At 44.3% G+C, this 18474-nt stretch overlaps 1 protein-coding gene across 2 annotated transcripts in view; it reads right to left on the bottom strand.

Moving 5' to 3' along the window:
• Nucleotides 1-606: 606 nt before the first annotated feature.
• The window catches only part of LOC138588174 (striatin-like), a 37561-nt gene continuing 19693 nt past the window's right edge, over nt 607-18474 (bottom strand). Inside the window, exons 3-17 of one of the 2 annotated variants that reach the window (XM_069658079.1) lie at nt 15685-15758; nt 11533-11611; nt 9711-9875; nt 9486-9621; nt 9239-9404; nt 8463-8573; nt 6348-6491; nt 6112-6248; nt 5416-5591; nt 4248-4295; nt 4041-4162; nt 3791-3958; nt 3560-3700; nt 2566-2754; nt 607-2190 (exon numbers count right to left, since the gene is read on the bottom strand). In XM_069658079.1, the coding sequence (XP_069514180.1) occupies nt 2021-2190; nt 2566-2754; nt 3560-3700; nt 3791-3958; nt 4041-4162; nt 4248-4295; nt 5416-5591; nt 6112-6248; nt 6348-6491; nt 8463-8573; nt 9239-9404; nt 9486-9621; nt 9711-9875; nt 11533-11611; nt 15685-15758 (2026 nt within the window). In that variant the 3' untranslated portion in view covers nt 607-2020. The remainder of the gene's footprint in view (nt 2191-2565; nt 2755-3559; nt 3701-3790; nt 3959-4040; nt 4163-4247; nt 4296-5415; nt 5592-6111; nt 6249-6347; nt 6492-8462; nt 8574-9238; nt 9405-9485; nt 9622-9710; nt 9876-11532; nt 11612-15684; nt 15759-18474) is intronic. The other variant, XM_069658080.1, reaches the window with a different exon arrangement.

Raw genomic sequence — 18474 nt, 5'->3', positions numbered from 1 at the left:
CTGCCATCTCCCAAGAGTCTCAGCACGTTGTACGGAGAAGACCACACATGCTCCCTCCGCCCAACGCCAGCAACACATCGCCATCATCGACCCCACAGTGCCCTGGGTAGAAGCAGTGGAAGAGGCCTAGGAGTGCAAGGAACTGAGGTACGCCTATCTAAGGGTTAAGGTCAAAGGGTTGTCTATGTGTACAGTATATGTTATGTAATAAAAGGCGGATAAAACTTCAGCCTGCACCTTTTCAGCCACTATTTTTTGTTTTGCTTTTAATCTAATCCCTCAATTTAACTTATATTCACTTATATTTGTATTTAGAAGTGGTTAATTGTACATTTTAGAGCCACTACTCCTTCACATCGATCCCACCGGGCCTGGGAACACCTCAGGATCCCCCAGGAGGAGCTAACTTGCTAAGCCTGCTGCCACCGTGACCCGACCCCGGATGAGCGGAAGAAAATGGATGATGAAAAATTGAAAAACAGACATAAATAAACGATTAGAGGCAGCACATCCCTTTGAAAGCCCCTGAAGTGCACTTAAACCACACTTGGTTTCTGCAAACTGCTTTGAAACTTGTAAAATGACAAACATCAGAGGCGTGCATCGTTTTACAGCAGGTTTTATTTTGAACATACTTTCATATACAAACCAGTGACTGAGAAAATGGCTCATAGAAGCTGTACTCTACACGTACAACTGCTTGATTGACTTGTTTTTTAACCCAGGATTGTTTCCTCCTCACAGTTTACAGCAAACCAGAACTTTAAGGACATTTCTCTTCCTTCAGCGGCGGATGGTTAACTCTTTATTTCAAACAGTACTGCACTAATTTCCTGCTAAACACCAGACTACTGTAAATATCGGGACATGATACATCACGTTGTAGTCGAGCATGTCCACACGGTTGGGGAAAACTACATACAGTACAAGCCATTCAATTCAAACAAGAATCAAAATCAATTAGTGATTCCTAAAATGGACATCTAGAACCAAGTCTGAATTGTAATATTATAACCAAGATGGTTTACTTTGGACACTCATGTTTGTATTTTCCTCTGAAGTGTACAGTTACTTCTAACGGACAGACGTCATATTAAATCTGTCACTCTACCAGCTTTGCCGTGAAATGCACAAAATTGATTCCCCAACCACACTTATCAAAAGGAGCACTCAAACTCACGCTGCACAGTAAATTTTAAGACTGAATATATATTTTGTTTATTATAAGCATTTGTAATTTTACATCCAATGTTAAAATCGACAACATTGTGATAACCAGCTCCATTCCTCCGTCGCCGTCCCCTCCCTCCCCTGATCCCCGAAACAAAGCTTGTTAAAATAACATTTTCCAAGACCTTTTTAAAGCAAAGGCACATTTTGTCAAAACGTGTTTTAAAAAGGAAAATAAAGGCAGGCCAGCGAGCAGAGTCAGTGTGGGAAGCAGAGAAGAAGAAGAAGAAGAAGAAGAAGAAGAAGAAGTGAGAGGCTTCCACGACAGCTCCAGCGAGCCTTCAGTACCCCACATCTCTGGAACATCACAACACAAAACCTGACTCGGAGTAAAAGGACCCGGTTTGTCTGAGAGGAGAGGTCAAAGGTCAGGGGGGGTTTGGGATGAGCGTGAAGTCACAGGGGCAGAAGACCGGCTTGAAACCTCATTTCTCCACTCCACACTCTTTAACACTTGTCCTGAGCCTCCTCGCTACGGAGGGTGAGTTTTAGTCTGTCTGGGGGTCTGAGGGGGGCGCTGTGGGGGGGTCACACCCAGGCCTGCCTGGATGGTAGATGAGGGACTAGAGAGCAGTTCTCCTCCTCCCCTGCCGACCCTTTCTAAGGAGAGTCATGGCCCGTTTGAGGCTAGCGGCTACATGGTCTACAAGTCCGACATGAAACCAGTGGGCTGTGAGAGGCGGGGCTGGACCCATGCCCGAGGGTCCCTCCCCTCCTGTGTCTCTATTGGTCCCTGATCGTGGGAGGCGGAGTCAGCAGGCGGGGCTGCAGGGAGAGACGCAGCTCCGCGTCATACAAACACTTTGGCGAGAGCGTCGGCCCCGGCGCTGGCGATGTAGCACTTAGACGGGTGAAACGCCACATCGTGGATCGACTCCTCGAACTTCTTTCTGTGGGCCGTGAACTCCTGGATGCAGGTTTTACTCTCCAGGTTCCACAGACGGATGGAGCAGTCGTGACCTGCGGAGGAGAGGACGAGCATAAGGGGAAGCAACTCAAATATCTCATGAAATCTAAATCACATTATGTCTTGCTTTCTTGTCACGTATGTGCTAGTATCTGCTCAATAATGATGAATGTTTTGTAGGCGTTCTTAATATTTAATTCTACGTCTCGACCTACACTCATGGGTGGGTACAAATTCAGTGTTTCCATGCTTTCTCAAACTCTTAGCTCCCTCCCCCATCACTACACATGCTGCCAGTTACCATCCAGAGCACAGGACACACAAGCTAGCGACCGTGTTAGCGTCCAAAGCTTGCTAACCCTCCTGGTTTTCCTGCCTCTCGACCTGCTGTTGTGTATTTTCTGTGACACTGATGAGGAGCTACTTACTGCCTGACATGAGATAAAGTCCGTTCGGATCCACAGCTAAGCTCGTGACGGCGTCCAGGTGAGCCACCATGGAGTGAATGAGCTTCCCGCTGTTGTTGTCGAAGAACTTGATGTGTCGGTCCTCCTGCGCCGTGATGGTGATGGGGAGAGTCGGGTGGCTGAGGACCTTATTGATCTGACAGGGAGTGCCTGGAGAGAAACACACAGGCATGTTAGACATCACACAGCCGGAGAGGGGATTAAGACTGACAGCACGGACAGTCGAATTAAATCATAAGCTTTATTTTAAAGCATCGTTCAGGGGGAGAGTGAAGAAACAGGAGAATAAAACTAAAGCTGCAAAAAACCAAAGAGGCCACGATGGACTGAAACATGACAAAGAATTTGGAAGGCAGGCCAGTCTCAAACCTTTAGGAGCTTTGTAGACGAATAAAAAAACCTGCAGCCAGTGCAGGTTAGCTTAAACTAAACCTAAAGTTTGTTTTTTAAGGAGACATGCTGGTAAAATCTGGGTCTTATAACTTTAGCACTGTATCCATGACTTTACGGGCAGTAAAGACTATATTCTGTATAAGAAGTGCACATTGATTTTAAAGTGAATCCAATTTAAAAGTGTCTTAAACCTGCATTCTTTCTATTGGCCAGCAGGGGGCGACCCCACTGCTGCAGAAAAAGAAGTCTGATTGTACTGAACCAATCTCAATCTCTAGTTTCAAGTCTTCTTCAACACAACATGATGTTCATTTAGTCAGAGATCTCCCATTGAGAGTCACACAGACCACAAAGCAGGGGAGGGTTTAGGGCGGGGCTACCTGTGATTGACAAATAAAGAGACCCTCTCAGCCAAATATGATCACCTCCGGCTCCAGAAACCAAGATGGCAACGGGAAAAATGCAAAACTCGTCTCTGATACGTCTCTGATAATGGTTTAACTTTCCCAGAGCTGCCTCTAAATGTTGTTTTATTTTCTTTCTGATCAGCTGAAAAACCTACCTGGCTCCAGATTAGACTCCAGACTGAGGACCATCTGACGCGTCTCCATGTTGAAGAGTCCGATCTGCCCGTTTGTGAAGGACGTCACCAGGTGGGCGGGTTCACTGCACACCAGGTCCACTGAGGAGGGGACTCCTAGGTCTGTACACAGGCAGACATGTATTTAAGTTAAATACTCCATTAAAGTAAACATACAGAAGAGAAGTCAGGAAACACGCTTGTGGTGCGTACTTTTGTCTTCGTTGAACACTGCGAGTGCGGGGGAGGTGGTGTTGGCGTCCCACAGTCTAACGGTCCCGTCTGCAGAGCAGGAGAGGAGGCGCTGGTGTGCGCTGCTGTACACCAGACCCCACACAGAGTCGGTGTGTCCGCACAGCGCTCCACGCAGCATGGATGGGTCTGTAACACACACGAAACAACACGTCAGTGGCCGTGACTGGATTTAAACATCCTCAGACCGAAGAACAACACGTGGTGTTACCGTAGGAGTCGTAGGGGTCGATGTTGGGGTTGGGGGTGTTCCAGCACTGGATAGTCCCGTCGACCCCTCCGCTGAAACACTGCTCCCCTGATGTGCTCATCACCACGCTCAGCACTGCCCCCCTGTGGGGCAAATAATGACGAATGAGCAAAACTTCCAAAGCCAAATCAGATAAATAGATTTATTCATTAAGGTGTGTTTTTTTACCTGTGGGCCCTGAAGGTGTAGATGGGCTCCACATCTAAAGATGCACTCCTGTGGACAAACAAGGTGTTCATTAACATGTCGTGCAAAAACAAACAGCAGCTCCAGCGTAAATAAGTCGATGATCACATTCAGAATTAAACCTCAGTACAAGACCGCATAGTGCTCAAGAGCGCCGGGCACTTTTAAATCCACCTCAGCGTATAAAAACACAGAACAATAAAGTCCAAGCTTTGGACTTTAGATACTTTAAGTTGTTGTCAATAACCGGGAAGAGAAATGCACATCCTAAAGTTTAAATCGGTGTTTTTATACGCTGGTTTCCTCCCGTTTCTAATTATACTTCTACAAAAGGCTCAGCTGGTTCAGCATCCCTGTCTTTACTCGCTTATGGAAGCCATACGATTGTGCCGTTTCAAAGATCCTGACTGTCCATGCATCGCTGAACACAAACAAGGTTTTGTGCTCACAATCTTGTCACATAATCACCACCCCTTCACAACAGTGTCCTACTTATAAATTCTGCATTTTTTTCCTCATATGACACCTACGACCACGCTATTGACTGAAAACATGTCGGTTTAAGTTTGGTTCTTTCCTCTTTTATTTTGAAAGGGGAGCGTTATCCGGTGAAGGACCTGGTTTTTAGTAAGACTGAATGTTCATCATTCATTGATAGTTTGGCGTCATTAAAGGCTGCACGGTAGCGCAGTGGTTAGCGCTGTCGCCTCACAGCTAGAAGGTTCCTGGTTCGAATCCTTTCTGTGTGGAGTCTGCATGCACAATGGAAAGTTATCCCAGGATGGAGAGGGTTCGATTGTACAGATAAAAGCACAATTTACTGCTACACACAGCGAGTTGCTCATACTGCACCTTATTCCCAATAACCCTTTACACTAAAATGCCTCTAAAAATAGACTCATCACATTCCTACAGACTACAGACGGCGTGAGGGCAGTGATGAGGCACGATGAGTCTTGTGGAGCAGAGTGCTGTCAGTTCTCTGTCACATGGGGGCCGTTTCCTGTTGCTGACTCGTGTGACGGAGCAGCAACAAAGACGGAGTTATCCTCTCGACGAGCTTTTCTCTCCCATGATGCTCACACAGAAACTGAACCAGACACATAACAGAGCATCGATTTAAAGTGGTCAGGGTTTTTTCAGGTCTTACTTTTTTGCAGGAGCCGTCTTCTGCAGGTTCCACATCTTGAGCGTGTGGTCCTCGGAGGCAGTGACGAGGACAGGCTCCACCGGGTGAAAGGTCAGAGCTCGGATCCCGTCGAAGTGGCTCCGCAGAGTGAATTTGGGGTTCCATGTTTTTCTCATGGCGTCCTTGTTGTTTCCGATCTGAGGAGGAGACATCACATCAGATTAACAGCAGTTTAATTACATATTTTCATTTTATTTTAAACATATATTGAGCTGCAGTTGTAAGAGCTTTGATGGAATTATGTTACAGGATAAAAATGAGAGTAAAGAGTGAGATTACAAATATGTTATATAGGACTTGTTATTTCTTTCTTAATGCCAGTTTTTTTAGGCCCTTTAAACACTTTTTTCACTGCATCACATTAAACTCAGCCTAGCTTAAAAAAACACACACGCTAAAACCTCCTCAGGTGTGTTTTATAGGCTCTACTTGCACCTTGCTGATGTATTATGATCTCAAAATCATCCACAGCTACACTTTCAAAGCACCTTCTCTGACACTACCTATAAAAATAGCACTAAAAAGACGGCTTTCAGTGCGCGTTTGTTGCAGTAAATTTGCTGCAGATTAGAGGAAGACGATGCGATGTCTCTTTAACATGAACAGAAATAGTTTCCCCAGAGAATTTGTCCTGTATTTCTGCCTCCGTTTACTCACATCGTACGCCAGACTGTCGGCCTCGTTGGCCACGGTGAGCCCGGCGAGCTCCCCCAGCCCGAGCTCGCTCTCCATGGCCTCGTCTGAGCCCATAATGAACGACTTCCCCGAGGTGGGCGGGAAGGTCATCGCCTCAACTACGGAAAACAGAAGACAATAAATAAACCGCTTCAGACACAGTAAACAGACTTTTTAAACTTTATTGCTACACTCCACAGGAGATTCTGTTTCTGTACCTTCATCAGTTCGGTTCGTCTCGTGCTCGTTGAAGCGGACCGCGTTGGGCCGGGACTGGGGCGTGGACGGAGGCTGCATGTGGGACAAATCCTCCGCATCTCTCAGGTTAGCCAGCATGTCCTGCAGCTTGGACCGGTTAGGCCCTGTTTAACAAGTCAGGTTAACAGTGTTACCAAACAGACATTCAGGGATGAGAGAGTGGAGGAGGAGAAAAAAGTAGATTTTTTTTTTTTTTTTTTTTTTAAATGTGAGTACAAGCTGAAAAGGAGAACTCAGGATGAAGATGGAAGAAAAGCAGCTCTGAAAGGGAAGAAAATAAATTAATGTGTAAAAGAAGAGAAATAAAGAAAGAAAACCGGAACCAGAGAAAAGGCAGAAAAGGTGTTAAGGGAGATTTAATTGTAAGTGTGGGCTGTGTGGAGAGAGAAATATAACATACAGCTGTTTATTATGGTGCAGTCTGTCTGATTTTATGCATTTTAACACATGCACGTCCTTATAATAAAACCGTAAACATCCAATCAGAGAAACAAAACTCTCTCTGAACAATTTAAACGCCTTTATTGTCACGGCGAGGTCATGCCGTCTTTACAAAGAAAACTCTGACGCATTTCGGCCTCAAGCCTTCGTCAGGGAGTGAAAACTGAGGATTACTGTTTAAACGCGTTTCACTCACGAACGAGCATCTCAAACTAACTCGTTTTTTTTCCAGGAAGTGCTTCTAAACCAAATGCCTGAAAAAAAAACCCCAAACAGGGCTCTTAATGATCTCCTCCACACACCCACAAAGCGATAAAGTACCGACGCAGTGTGAAGAACAAAAATAGACGTGTAAAGAGTGGTGTTGCAATCAAAGTGAGATGTACTGAGCTGTGGAGCTCATGATTCAATCACAGTAAAAAATCAAACAGCAGCCCTGCAGAGCGTTTGGCCTCATAAATGTGAAATGTAAGAGCTCTCAGCGGCTGAATGAGGCCTCCTCTGAAGTGGGCTGTTATTCTGAGAGCTGAGTCACTGAAAAGCTTTTAATTACTATTAAAGAGAAGCTAAATGACTTATTACGGTAGTATCAACATGGCGGACAAATGAGGGTGATTATGGAGAAGATATGTAGGAAACAGACGACGGTGGAGACGAGTGCGTTCTGATACAAGATGAAGACGTGAATATAAAAACAGGACAGGAAAGCATGCATCATTAGGGCTGCACAATTAATCCAATATTAAGTCAATCACAGTTTTGTCTTCCCACGATTAAATAAACACGACTGACGGTGATGTTGATGTTTAAAATGCTCCGCCCGTAGAAAACTCTGCTGCATATCAAATCAAGCGCTCCCTAAACTAACAGCCGCTCCCCCAGGGGGCGATGGAGAGGTTTGGGCTTCACTCCTGGGGGAGCTGGCATGTCATGTGATGAGCGCCTACCTTGCAGCGGCAGTTTAGAGTGGAAGAGTAAACAACAGAGACGGTCGGAGAAACTAAAGTCAGATGTGTGGAACAGAAGACGAAGAGCTGGTCCCCTGAAACGGCTCGTCAGCGCTTGTTTGGAGGTGTTTCAGGTTTAAGTGATGTGAAGAAGAAACAATGATCAGCAAAGAGGTCATGAAACCTGCGTCTGCGCCGCAAAGCAACACGACTAACTTGTTGAAGCAGCTGAAAAAACAAAGTGCAGCATGATGAGTGTGTGAAGGCCGAGAGGAAGAACGAGCTGCTGCCCGTCCTCTGGCGTCAAGTCAGACATCCAGAACAGAGACGCTGTACAGAGACACCCTATCCAAGACACACTGAAATTACCCACGATGCACCACATAAAAAACCTGATTTTAAGTCTTAGTTTGATGCAGTCGTGATTATCGTTTTGGTCATAATCGTGCAGCCCTAGCATCAAGCATAAAATAAAGGAGATTTACAAGACAACAGGAGACAGTCGGGATGAAATGAGACAAAAAGGACAGAGCAGTGCCAAGAGGAAGGCTTAATAAGGAGCAGCCGAAGAAGGAGATGAGAAACAGCAAAGATTTTTCTTTTTGATTTGTTTTTTTTGGCTGAACTCAGGAAAGTCTCTACAGAGAGAGGAGGAGGAGGGAGGCAGCAACGCCTGACAGGACTTACTCTTCACCCCCTTTTTCCCCTTGCGCTCCTTTTTGTACTGCTCCTTGAGTTTGGTTATCATGCCCGGGTCCACGTCCCAGGCCTCAGAAATGGGACCTTGCTCGTCCTTCTCTACACAGGGGGAACAAAACCAGACCGAGAGGCTGTTGAGGAACTGCCCTGGTCGAGGGTCTCTCAGACTCTCCTGGAGGTTTCTCAGGCCTCCAGGAGGGTAGAGGGTCCTGAGATCAGATTTGGGAGCAGCATTCAGAGCAGCTCGTTTCATCTTTTTAGGATTTATTTTCTACTGGACGAAGTAAAAGTGGTGGCAGGGAAGTTAATGCCACGTGAGGAAATCTTTCATTTGAACATTTGGACTCTGAGAAAGGACAAATATTCCCTTGAAATCTTGTTGATTTCATGTGATTCAAAAGTTCAAATACAAAGAAACACCTCAACGTGACATCTAGCCCTAATTTCCCGGCTCAAAGGGAATCGGATCGATTTGACGACACACAGGAGTGGGAGAGACATTGTGGTCACAGGCTGGCTATGGGAACACACAGTGGAAGAGATCACACACTATGGGTTAAACAGAGACACTCCAAACATGATTTATGACCACAGCATGAAATATGAATGACGAATATCCATGAGAAGAAGTGTTCAAATATTTTACGTCTTCTGAAACTTGTTGATTCAATTTGTCGATAATTAAACAAAGAGAAACGAGGTCAACATTATGATACTGCAGGTGCCGTAAATTAATCTGTTGTGTCGACTGATCCGGAGCTTACCCCAGTCTGTGCCGTCCCCGTTGCCTCTGGACTCCGGCGACGTGTCCATCTCATCAGGGCTGGACAGGAAGTCAAAGCCCTTCAGCGCCTCCTCGGTGTCGGGGTCCTCGCTCGTGTCCATACTGGCCGGCGATGTTGAAGACGATGGCGGCTTCTTCCTCAGGATCTGGGACAACATTAAGCTCAGTTATGAAACTACAGCGACATCATTTCCTGTCTGTTGTGTGAGCGCAGACTGTTTCCTCACCGTCCTGGACTCCACATTCATCCTGTCCTTCCCCTCGCTATCGTCCTCATCCTCTTCGTCGCTGAACTCAGCAGCTGCGTTCTCAATGAACTTGAAGGCCTCCAGTACGGCGCTGCTGTCTGAGAGCTCAGCTTTCCTGCAGGAGAACAGTGATCTGTGTAAAACACTGCTGCAAAAACGCAATCACAAGGAAATGGTATCAACTAGTGCCCTCAAGCCTCTCACCCTCTGGTGCCCTTTGTTGACGTGTCCGTCCCGTTGACCAGAGGCTCAGTCCCGGTCCGTTCACCCGTCCTCCCTCCTCCGTCCCCGGCTAATCCCAGCAGCGCTCTGACCCGCTGGGACTTCACATCTAAGATGGTGTCTGTGTAGCCCACCTCCTGCAGGTACCTGGAACAAGATAAATAAACTTTAACACAGTGTATTTGGTTCAACACAGTTTTTTAAGTGCAGTTTCTATGAAAGGAGAAGTACATCGAACATCTGTAAACGTGGAGACTTTCAGATCCTCCGTTTAAAAACTAAAGATCAATTCTTTTTCTTTCTCTTATTGACGATGTTTTCTGTTCCTCTGTCAGTAACATAATAAACACACGTTTATTCATTCTGCACCTGTTTCTAAATTCCTTTACTTACCTTTCCTTATTTCTTTCTTTCCTTATCTTTTATTCCTTCTCTTCTTTTCTTACCTTTCCTTGCTTCTTTCCTTACCTCTCTCTCCTATCCTTCTTTCCTTTCCATACCTCTCTCTCCTATCCTTCTTTCTTCCCTTATTTTTTGTTCCTTCTTTTCTTACCTTTCCTTGCTTCTTTCCTTACCTCTCTCTCCTTTCCTCTCTCTTTCCTTACCTCTCTATCCTTTCCTTTCCATACCTCTCTCTCTCCTATTCTTTTTTCCCTTTCCTTTCATTACCTCTGTCCTTTCCTTCTTTCTTTCCTTTCCTTACCTCTGTTCTTTCCTTCTTTCTTTTCCTCTTTCTCCTCTGTTCTTTCCTTCTTTCTTTTCCTCTTTCTCCTCTGTTCTTTCCTTCTTTCTTTCCTTTCCTTACCTCTGTTCTTTCCTTCTTTCTTTTCCTCTTTCTCCTCTGTTCTTTCCTTCTTTCTTTCCTTTCTTTACCTCTGTTCTTTCCTTCTTTCTTTCCTTACCACTATCTCTTCTTCTTTCCTTTCCTTCTTTCTTTCCTTACCTCTATCTCTTATTTCCTTTCTCTCTCTCTTTCCCCTCTGTTCTTTCCTTCTTTCTTTCCGTACCTCTCTTCTTTCCTTACCATTTTTTCCTTTTTTACCTCTTTCTTTCTTTACCTTTCTTTCTTTGACATTTCTTCATTCCTTTTTACAGCTTACTTTTTAGTTTAGCCTTTCTGAGTTTCTTTGAATGCTTGTTTATTTGTTTAAAATAAAAATATTCCTGAGAGAAAAAAGTGAAAGAAATAAAGATGTGTGGATTATAGTGTCGTATGGAGAAAGACTGAATTACAAGACGCAGACATATTGTAAAGGAGTCTTAAATAATACAGCAAAAGCCCATCAAATCTCTTCTGCACAAACTAGGTTAAAATGTAGAATTCACTACAAAGGCTTTGATGTTAAAAGAGACGAGGAAGCGTCTTGTTTCTGTCGTCTGGTTGACGTGTCCTCTCTGAGCTACTCATCAAATATTACACCTCCTCTGACTCTGAGGGAAGCAGAAAAACCTCCAGCACTGCGAGCGTGAGAGGAGGCTGTCTCGACACATTATTGATCCGTCCCTCGACACAGAGTCGGGGATAATTTGGCGTCCTCATCAGCCAGCATGTCGGGGCAGATAATATGTGAGGGAGGCTGGGATTATTTACACAGACTGACTGCGGAGAGGGACGGTATGATAACCAAACTACCGAGCCTGCTGGGTAAAATAAACACAGAGGAGGTACTGACCGCTGCTGGCCATGTGAGGGCGCTCTTCCCCACAGCTCACAGAGTAGTACATTACTGTGTCAACAAAAGTGTAGAGAAATACAACCAAGGGCCTGAACATCCTGGTATTCTGACGTGGTTAGAGCTCTTACTGTCTGAGGAGCTGTCGGCCTTGTTTCCAGGACAGCTGATTGTTGAGCGACCCGCTGGACTCGTTCTCGTTGGCCTCATCTGGAGGAGAAGAGGAGGACAGAAATTAGGGCTCTGCAAACAGCACAGCCTCTGACATTATTTCCGCTCTGCAAACACGACCAGAACATTCCTGCATCGCAGCATCCCGGCAACAACACACATCCAGCGCTCAGTGTCTCTTTAGCAGGTCGACAGAGGAGCAGAGTTATATACAAGACGTCACTGCTTCTAAATTAGGCCAGTTTAATAACACATCTTTATTGTGACAATTCTCTTAGTATTCTTGGAAAAGCTGAAAAGCTCATTAACTTAATATCAGTGTTTGTTAGAGTCTGACCGGAATGGGATTGTTTACAACGATACAGATTTTAGGGAGAACAAATGTACAGATTACAGACATGACGGCCTGCAATGAACACAGACTTTTTCTAACTGACTCAGCAAAGGTACTCAGAAGGCTGCTTTCTAAAATATTAACTTAGTGTAAAAGAATATTTAACATTAGACATTGTCAACCTATTCTAGAGGGGACCACCGTCTGCTCAGCTGCTACGTGTGCTGCAGACTATGGAGTCGGAGCACGCTCCTTGGGACACACATACGAGCTAGAGATGTGCTTTCAAGCAAAAATACTACTTGATGTTCACTGGGATCTTTTCGACTAAGATTTCGTAGCGATTAGCAAACAGCTTTCAGATGCTCTACAGCCACCGTCTGGTGGTAGCACCGCATCACAACCAGGAGCCGTGAAACTATGGAAAAAATATATTTTTAAGATGAAATCATAGTCACATTAACTTTTCTATTTTTTATGAATGAATGACTTTTCGAATACTGGAAATTCGTGGCCCATCCCTATGCTAACCCCTTTGTACCCCCTATGTAAAACACACGGAGGCAGAGTGGTGGGGCGAAGTCGTTCGCCTCTGAGCCGGCATTGGAGGTAGTAACAGAGGCGTAACAGCCTCAGTGTCAACGGTGGAGCTGGCAGAGCGGAGCAGTGCCGTGTGCTCGTATGTGAAGCAGTTTACACCTCACACACGTTTTGTTTGCGCAACGCTGGAACGCTGTAAAAACACACACTGGGGCGGCTTTAGGCTAGCGTTGCTTGGTCCAATGTAAAATGGCAGAGGCTGCATGACAATGGAGCTTCGCCGTGACGCTGGGGCAGAATTGCAAAGTACACAGGGCCGATGAAACCATTTAGAAATCACCCCAAGCATTGTTTACTAAGATAATCCTTTATTGATCCCCAGGAGGGAAATTCGGGGGAAAATAACTATAATCTATATGTTAGAAAAAAGTTTTCATATTGGAAATATGGGGAAAATAAAGCTGGATATCGATATATTTATTATAGGACCATATCGGCTTTATCATATTTGATAGATTGCGAGTTCAAAGCTGGATTCAAACCTGAGTTGTTATTTGTTAACATGAGCACCTAATCCAAATATAACAGCCGAGTAGGCAGTGAGTGCCTTATTAAAACTGTGTACACAGCAGCACAGGCAGGAGAAACACAGAAGAGATTTAAATCTCACCATCAACAGCTTGTTTGTGATGCTTAAACAAGACATCTGATATTTAATGACGCATTCTGACACCTTCAAAATGTCCGGTCTCTGCTCCGACCACGTCCCATGAAATACTAGAAAGAGCAACAACGTGTGTGTGTGTGTGTGTGTGTGCGTGTGTGCGTGTGTCTTTATGTGTCTAACAACACAAACAATGATGAGAATAAACTTTGATATTCTACAATGTCAGCACTCTGCTCGCGATTCGGCTGGGAATTCAGAACGGGGCAGAGAGACGTGTTAATAAGATTTAGATGGGGTGTGTGTTTGTGTGTGTGTGTGTGTGTGTGTGTGTGTGTGTGTGTGTGTGTGTGTGAAGGGGTTGATTTGGCAGGGCAGACAGTCGAGGGTGGCTCAAAAAGTGGGTCATGCCTAATTCAGGAGGGTGAGGAGCGGGCAGGTGCGCCAACATACGAGCGACACCTCCCACTCCTCGTGTCCCGCTCTTCTCTCACCCCTCCGCCTAACACCTCCCCCCTCCTCCTCCCCTCATTCATCAACACTTCAAGGGCCCGGGCGCTTTGAACAGCCCTCATGAATAGAGATGAGGAGAGGAAGTGTCGCAATCTGACTTAATGATGGCAGAAAACCTGAACATGAGAGGCCAATTAAACGACAATGTTCTAACGAGAGACAGGTAGAGCGCTGATACCAGAGTGATGCCGGTGATAAACGCGGTGCAGTAATGAAAGCACGGAGGCTTTAAAGTGAGACCAACAGCTTTGATAAAGTAGTTTCAGCTTCTCTCATTTGGTCTGTTTATTTTCCATGACCTGAAATGTTGCTCGGGGAGCGTTCAGAGATTAGACGTGTTGATTGTTGAATTATTTTCATTACAGATTAACCTGAATATAAATCAGTTGGGTTTGCAAATTGTCCAAAAACGGTACAAAAAGAAAAAAATGTCCAAGATGAGGTCAAAAATCCAAATGTTGCAGCGAACGTTCACACAGAAAACAAAAGGAAAGCAGCTGATTAACACACCTGAGAGGCTCAAATTCTGCTTAGAAATAGGTGAAAGGCTGGCGGCACAATTAATCGAATATTAATCCAGATCACGATTCAATAAACACGACTGACGGTGATGTTGATGTTTAAAATGCTCCGCCCGTAGAAAACTCTGCTGCATATGAAATCAAGCGCCTCCTCAACTAACAGCCGCTCCCCCAGGGGGCGATGGAGAGGTGTGGGCTTCACTTTTGGGGCTGGCATGTCATGTGATGGGCAGCGGCAGTTTAGAGCGGAAGCGTAAACAACAGAGACCGGTGTTATGGTTCTACGAGTGACCATGTTAACTGCCGACTTTCAGCTGAATGTGTTTGTGGTTGTCGTGGTTACAGCAGCTGTTTGAAAAGAGAATACATAGCCGTCCTCGTGAATGCCTCTTTTCATTACAATCTCAAACACACTTCTCTGTTACGTCTTTGAAGTGTTGTTTGTACAAATGTGTCATGTAGGCGTCGCTCAGTCACGTTTTGTACGCTGCTTGTTGTTACGCTACAACAGGAAGAGAGCGAGGCACTCGTTAAACCGAAACACCGCTCCCAAGAAACGGGTCATCATTGCTTGTTTGGAGGCGTTTCAGGTTTAGGGCGAGTGATGTTAAGAAAAAACAATACGTCATGAAACAACGCGAAGCAACACGACTAACTTGTTGAAGCAGCTGAAAAAACAGCACAAAGTGCAGCATGATGAGTGTGTGAAGGCCGAGAGGAAAAACGAGCTGCTGCCCGTCCTCCAGCGTCAACACAGACATACAGAACAGAGACGCTATCCACCCAACTCCCAGAAACACACTGGAATTACCCATGATGCACCACATTCAGGTAAAGAACCTGATTTTCAGTCTTAGTTTGATGCAGAGTCTGAATGTAGCACAAAATGGAACTGATAGCGTTGCTCTGTTTATTTAAATGTGAAAGTACAATAAAAAATGTCCCTGAAATTCATAAATAATCGTGATTATCATTTTGGCCATAATCGTGCAAACAATCACAAATTTTCCAGAAGCGATGTCTCTGTATCTCCACAGAACGAACAGTCGACAGCTTTCATTTAAACGACTTCCTCCAAAAGAAATGGTCCCTTTAAAACCACGAACACTGCGTCTCCAGAAAACGTCCCTGTTTTTCTGTAACATCCAAACGTGTTATTTAAAATGTTCTGATCCCATAACTTTAATTCAATCACCTCCGTTTGTTTTTGGCTGAGACAGAAATATAAAAAGATTTAACCCAGGAAAATAAAAACATCTCTTTGAATAACTTTTCTTTTTCCACGCGTCCTGGTAAACACTCTCAGTCTATACTATCTGATCTCATGTATCTTTCATTGACTCCTATAGCAGCTCAATATTTGTTCAGTATATCCGTATTCAGCTTTCATGAAAGGACACTGAGGAAGGAGCAATTGAGGCAAACAAGATCCAACATGAACGCAGCCTTCACATGCGTACCAGTCCTGTCACTTGCGGTATGTGAACTCGACAATCACGGTGATTTAGTGCGAGGAGGAGGAGTCGGCTGTTGGACTTACCAGAGTCGTAGCTCGGAGGCTTCATGTCCCCTTGATTTAACTCTGTCCCATATTTTAACTTGTGGTATTTTGCTCTGGAGGAAGAAGAAGAAGAAAAAACAGACACACAATAAGCAAACAGGGTTTATCAAAAAGGTCTGAGACGGAGCTATTTAAGAAACTCATTATGCATAAAATCTGCTTTGAAAGTCATGTTGCTCTACTTCTCACAGACACGTTAGCTTGTGAGGCAGAGTCACTTCTATGAAGAGAAACAAAAGGAGCATGCCTTCATAGCTGCATTTATCACGTATAGAAAGAATCAGTTTACTGTTTTTGTGCATTTCCTGACAGAAAATATTAAAAAGCTCATTATTATTTCCCTGAGGCCTTGCTGATATATTCAAATAGCTTGTTTTGTCTGATATAAGATCTTAAATTTACCATCACAATAAAATTTAAAAACAACAAATATTCACATTTGAGCAGCTGGAACCAAAAACAAAAGTTTAAGACGAAGAAGTCATTTCCTCTTGATAGACTCCAAAAGAGTCCAATACACTGCAAGTTGTGCACAGAGACAATTCGATATTTGCTGATGACATGAATGTATGATGGCTGAAACTGAGATAAGATCAATGTTTCTCTGATGCTCTGCAGACACAGAGGGGCTGCAAGCTGGGCTGCTGCTGACGTAAGCTCCTCTTGTGTGTAGACGCTCAGGTTGTCTTCATGCGGGGTTCACACTACAAGATAATCAAGCCCATTTTGGGCCCGATTCCCCCCTTCAGACTAAAGTAAGCAAAGTCCTGATGTTTTGATGGCTCTAAAGATGATCTCTCCAGATGTTCCTGTGGTGTGAGGGATGTTAAAGGTGATTCTACTCCTCCGATCTGCTCAGAAGAACATCATGGCTGCATCGATTTCAAACCGTAAATATAAACATCAATGATCTGATATCTTGTTGCTCTCACATCTTTTACTTTGCACACTTTCTCTTCCTCCTGTGATCCAAAGGAAGAACCCCCCCCCCACCTCCCTCCAAATCAAATTCTGCTTAAATTGGGAGCTTCCTACATCCAGAAAGCCATTCCTGATATTGCTTTCCTCTGAGACGTGACCTGTTTCTAAGCAACTGGGGGAGAGTGGTAGTAATGGTGGGTTAAGTGTTGCTGCTGAGGCGGAGTGTGGGGTGATCTCACGGGAGGAAAGTAGATAAATATACACAACACGCAGCCAGAGGATGATTCACTGCTGAACAAAGCCAATGATGATCCTCACAGAGCACAGGTGGTGGATGTGTGTGACCTGTGAGCCGACTGGGGGAAGGACAGAGCTCTAACCTTTGGTGTCACACGGCTGTGTTGAATACTTGACTCCGATTGGTCCACTACAGCATCCTTAGGTCTGTTATTTCTGTATATTAGACTAGGGTTGTTATTATACCAGAGTTTCAAACTTCGATACAATTTTTAAAAAAAACAATCAACACCTGTTTTGTTACCGCGGCAACAAAAGAAGTCCTAGAAACAAAAGATGAGGTAATTTTCTTCTTTAATTTCCCTCCTTCACACAGAGCTGCTACAGAAAGAGTCACTAAACACACAACAGCTCATGTGACAGACTGTTCATCATCACTCCTCGTCCAGGAGCAGTGTGAGCGAGTGTCTGTGTCTGCAGAGGATCTGCCCTTCAGCTGTGTTTCTATTCTTCTTCTTCTTCTGCTGTTTAGGACGTTTCCGAACGTCCATCGCTGAGCAGCGGTCTGAAGCTTCACTCGACCTTTCAGTACCATCGCACGTAAAAAAAAACGTGGTATTTAAAAGTACTGAACTATCAAAAACTGCTGCTTTAAAGAACAGACCTTTGCAGTGCATGCAGCTCTGATCCGACCTGATCTCAGGAACACATCTAATCGTATCAATCCAGGGACAGAAGTACGGTTAATTTAACGTCAGCTCGTTCATAGTAACATGTCTTAAGACTTTATTAATCCTGAAACAAATGCCAGTGCCACATTGCTCCAGTATAAAATACAAAACAAAAATAACAGCTCACATATAAATGTAAAGTTCTAATAAATGCAGTGTCTAATAGAATATCAATCGAACAATAAGTTATTGACAAAAGTAATCCGAGTAAAAAGTAGTGATTTTTGCAGTAATTAAATAACGAATATAAAGAAAGCAGTTTTCAAAGACTGGTGATTGAAAGAAACAGGTCTGTCTGTCTGTCTGTCTGTCTGTCTGTCTGTCTGTCTGTCTGTATACATCTCTTCTTCTATCTCTCCCTCCATCCGCTCGAGGCAGATGTCTGTTCACCATGAGTCTCGTTCTGCTCGAGGTTTCTGCCTTTTGAAAGTGATTATATTTCTCTCATGGTGGATTAATGTTGGGTCTCTGTAAATACATAACAAAGAGGACGCTCTATAAAGTGTCCTGAGAAAACTTTTGTTATGATCTGGCAACATAAAAATAAACTGATTGATAATTGATTGGCTAACGGGGCAGAAAACCTCATTTAAAAAGTCTACAGAGTTTATCGTTGCTTTGGAAGCAATTTGTACCATAAAAATCAAACCAAAGAAATAAATTCACTTTTAAACCAATAAAATAATTTCCTTATCTTTAATAAGCAGCTGGTAGTAACCCAACTGTCCTTAAGGGTGAGACAAGACCCCTTTGCTTTTTGTCCTGCATCACACAGGTTTCTTTCTGCTGTATAAACCCACTCACTGGACACACCTGTCTAAATCAGTTGTATTAGGGCATTAATAACACAAGACGTTCTCAGAGCTTAAGCCTACAGATA

Source organism: Semicossyphus pulcher, unplaced genomic scaffold (genome assembly GCF_022749685.1).
Source record: "Semicossyphus pulcher isolate SPU_LCO1_2020_fin unplaced genomic scaffold, fSemPul1.0.p SCAF_12, whole genome shotgun sequence".
Lineage (NCBI taxonomy): Eukaryota > Metazoa > Chordata > Actinopteri > Labriformes > Labridae > Semicossyphus > Semicossyphus pulcher.
This window is presented reverse-complemented; position numbering and strand designations above follow the sequence as displayed.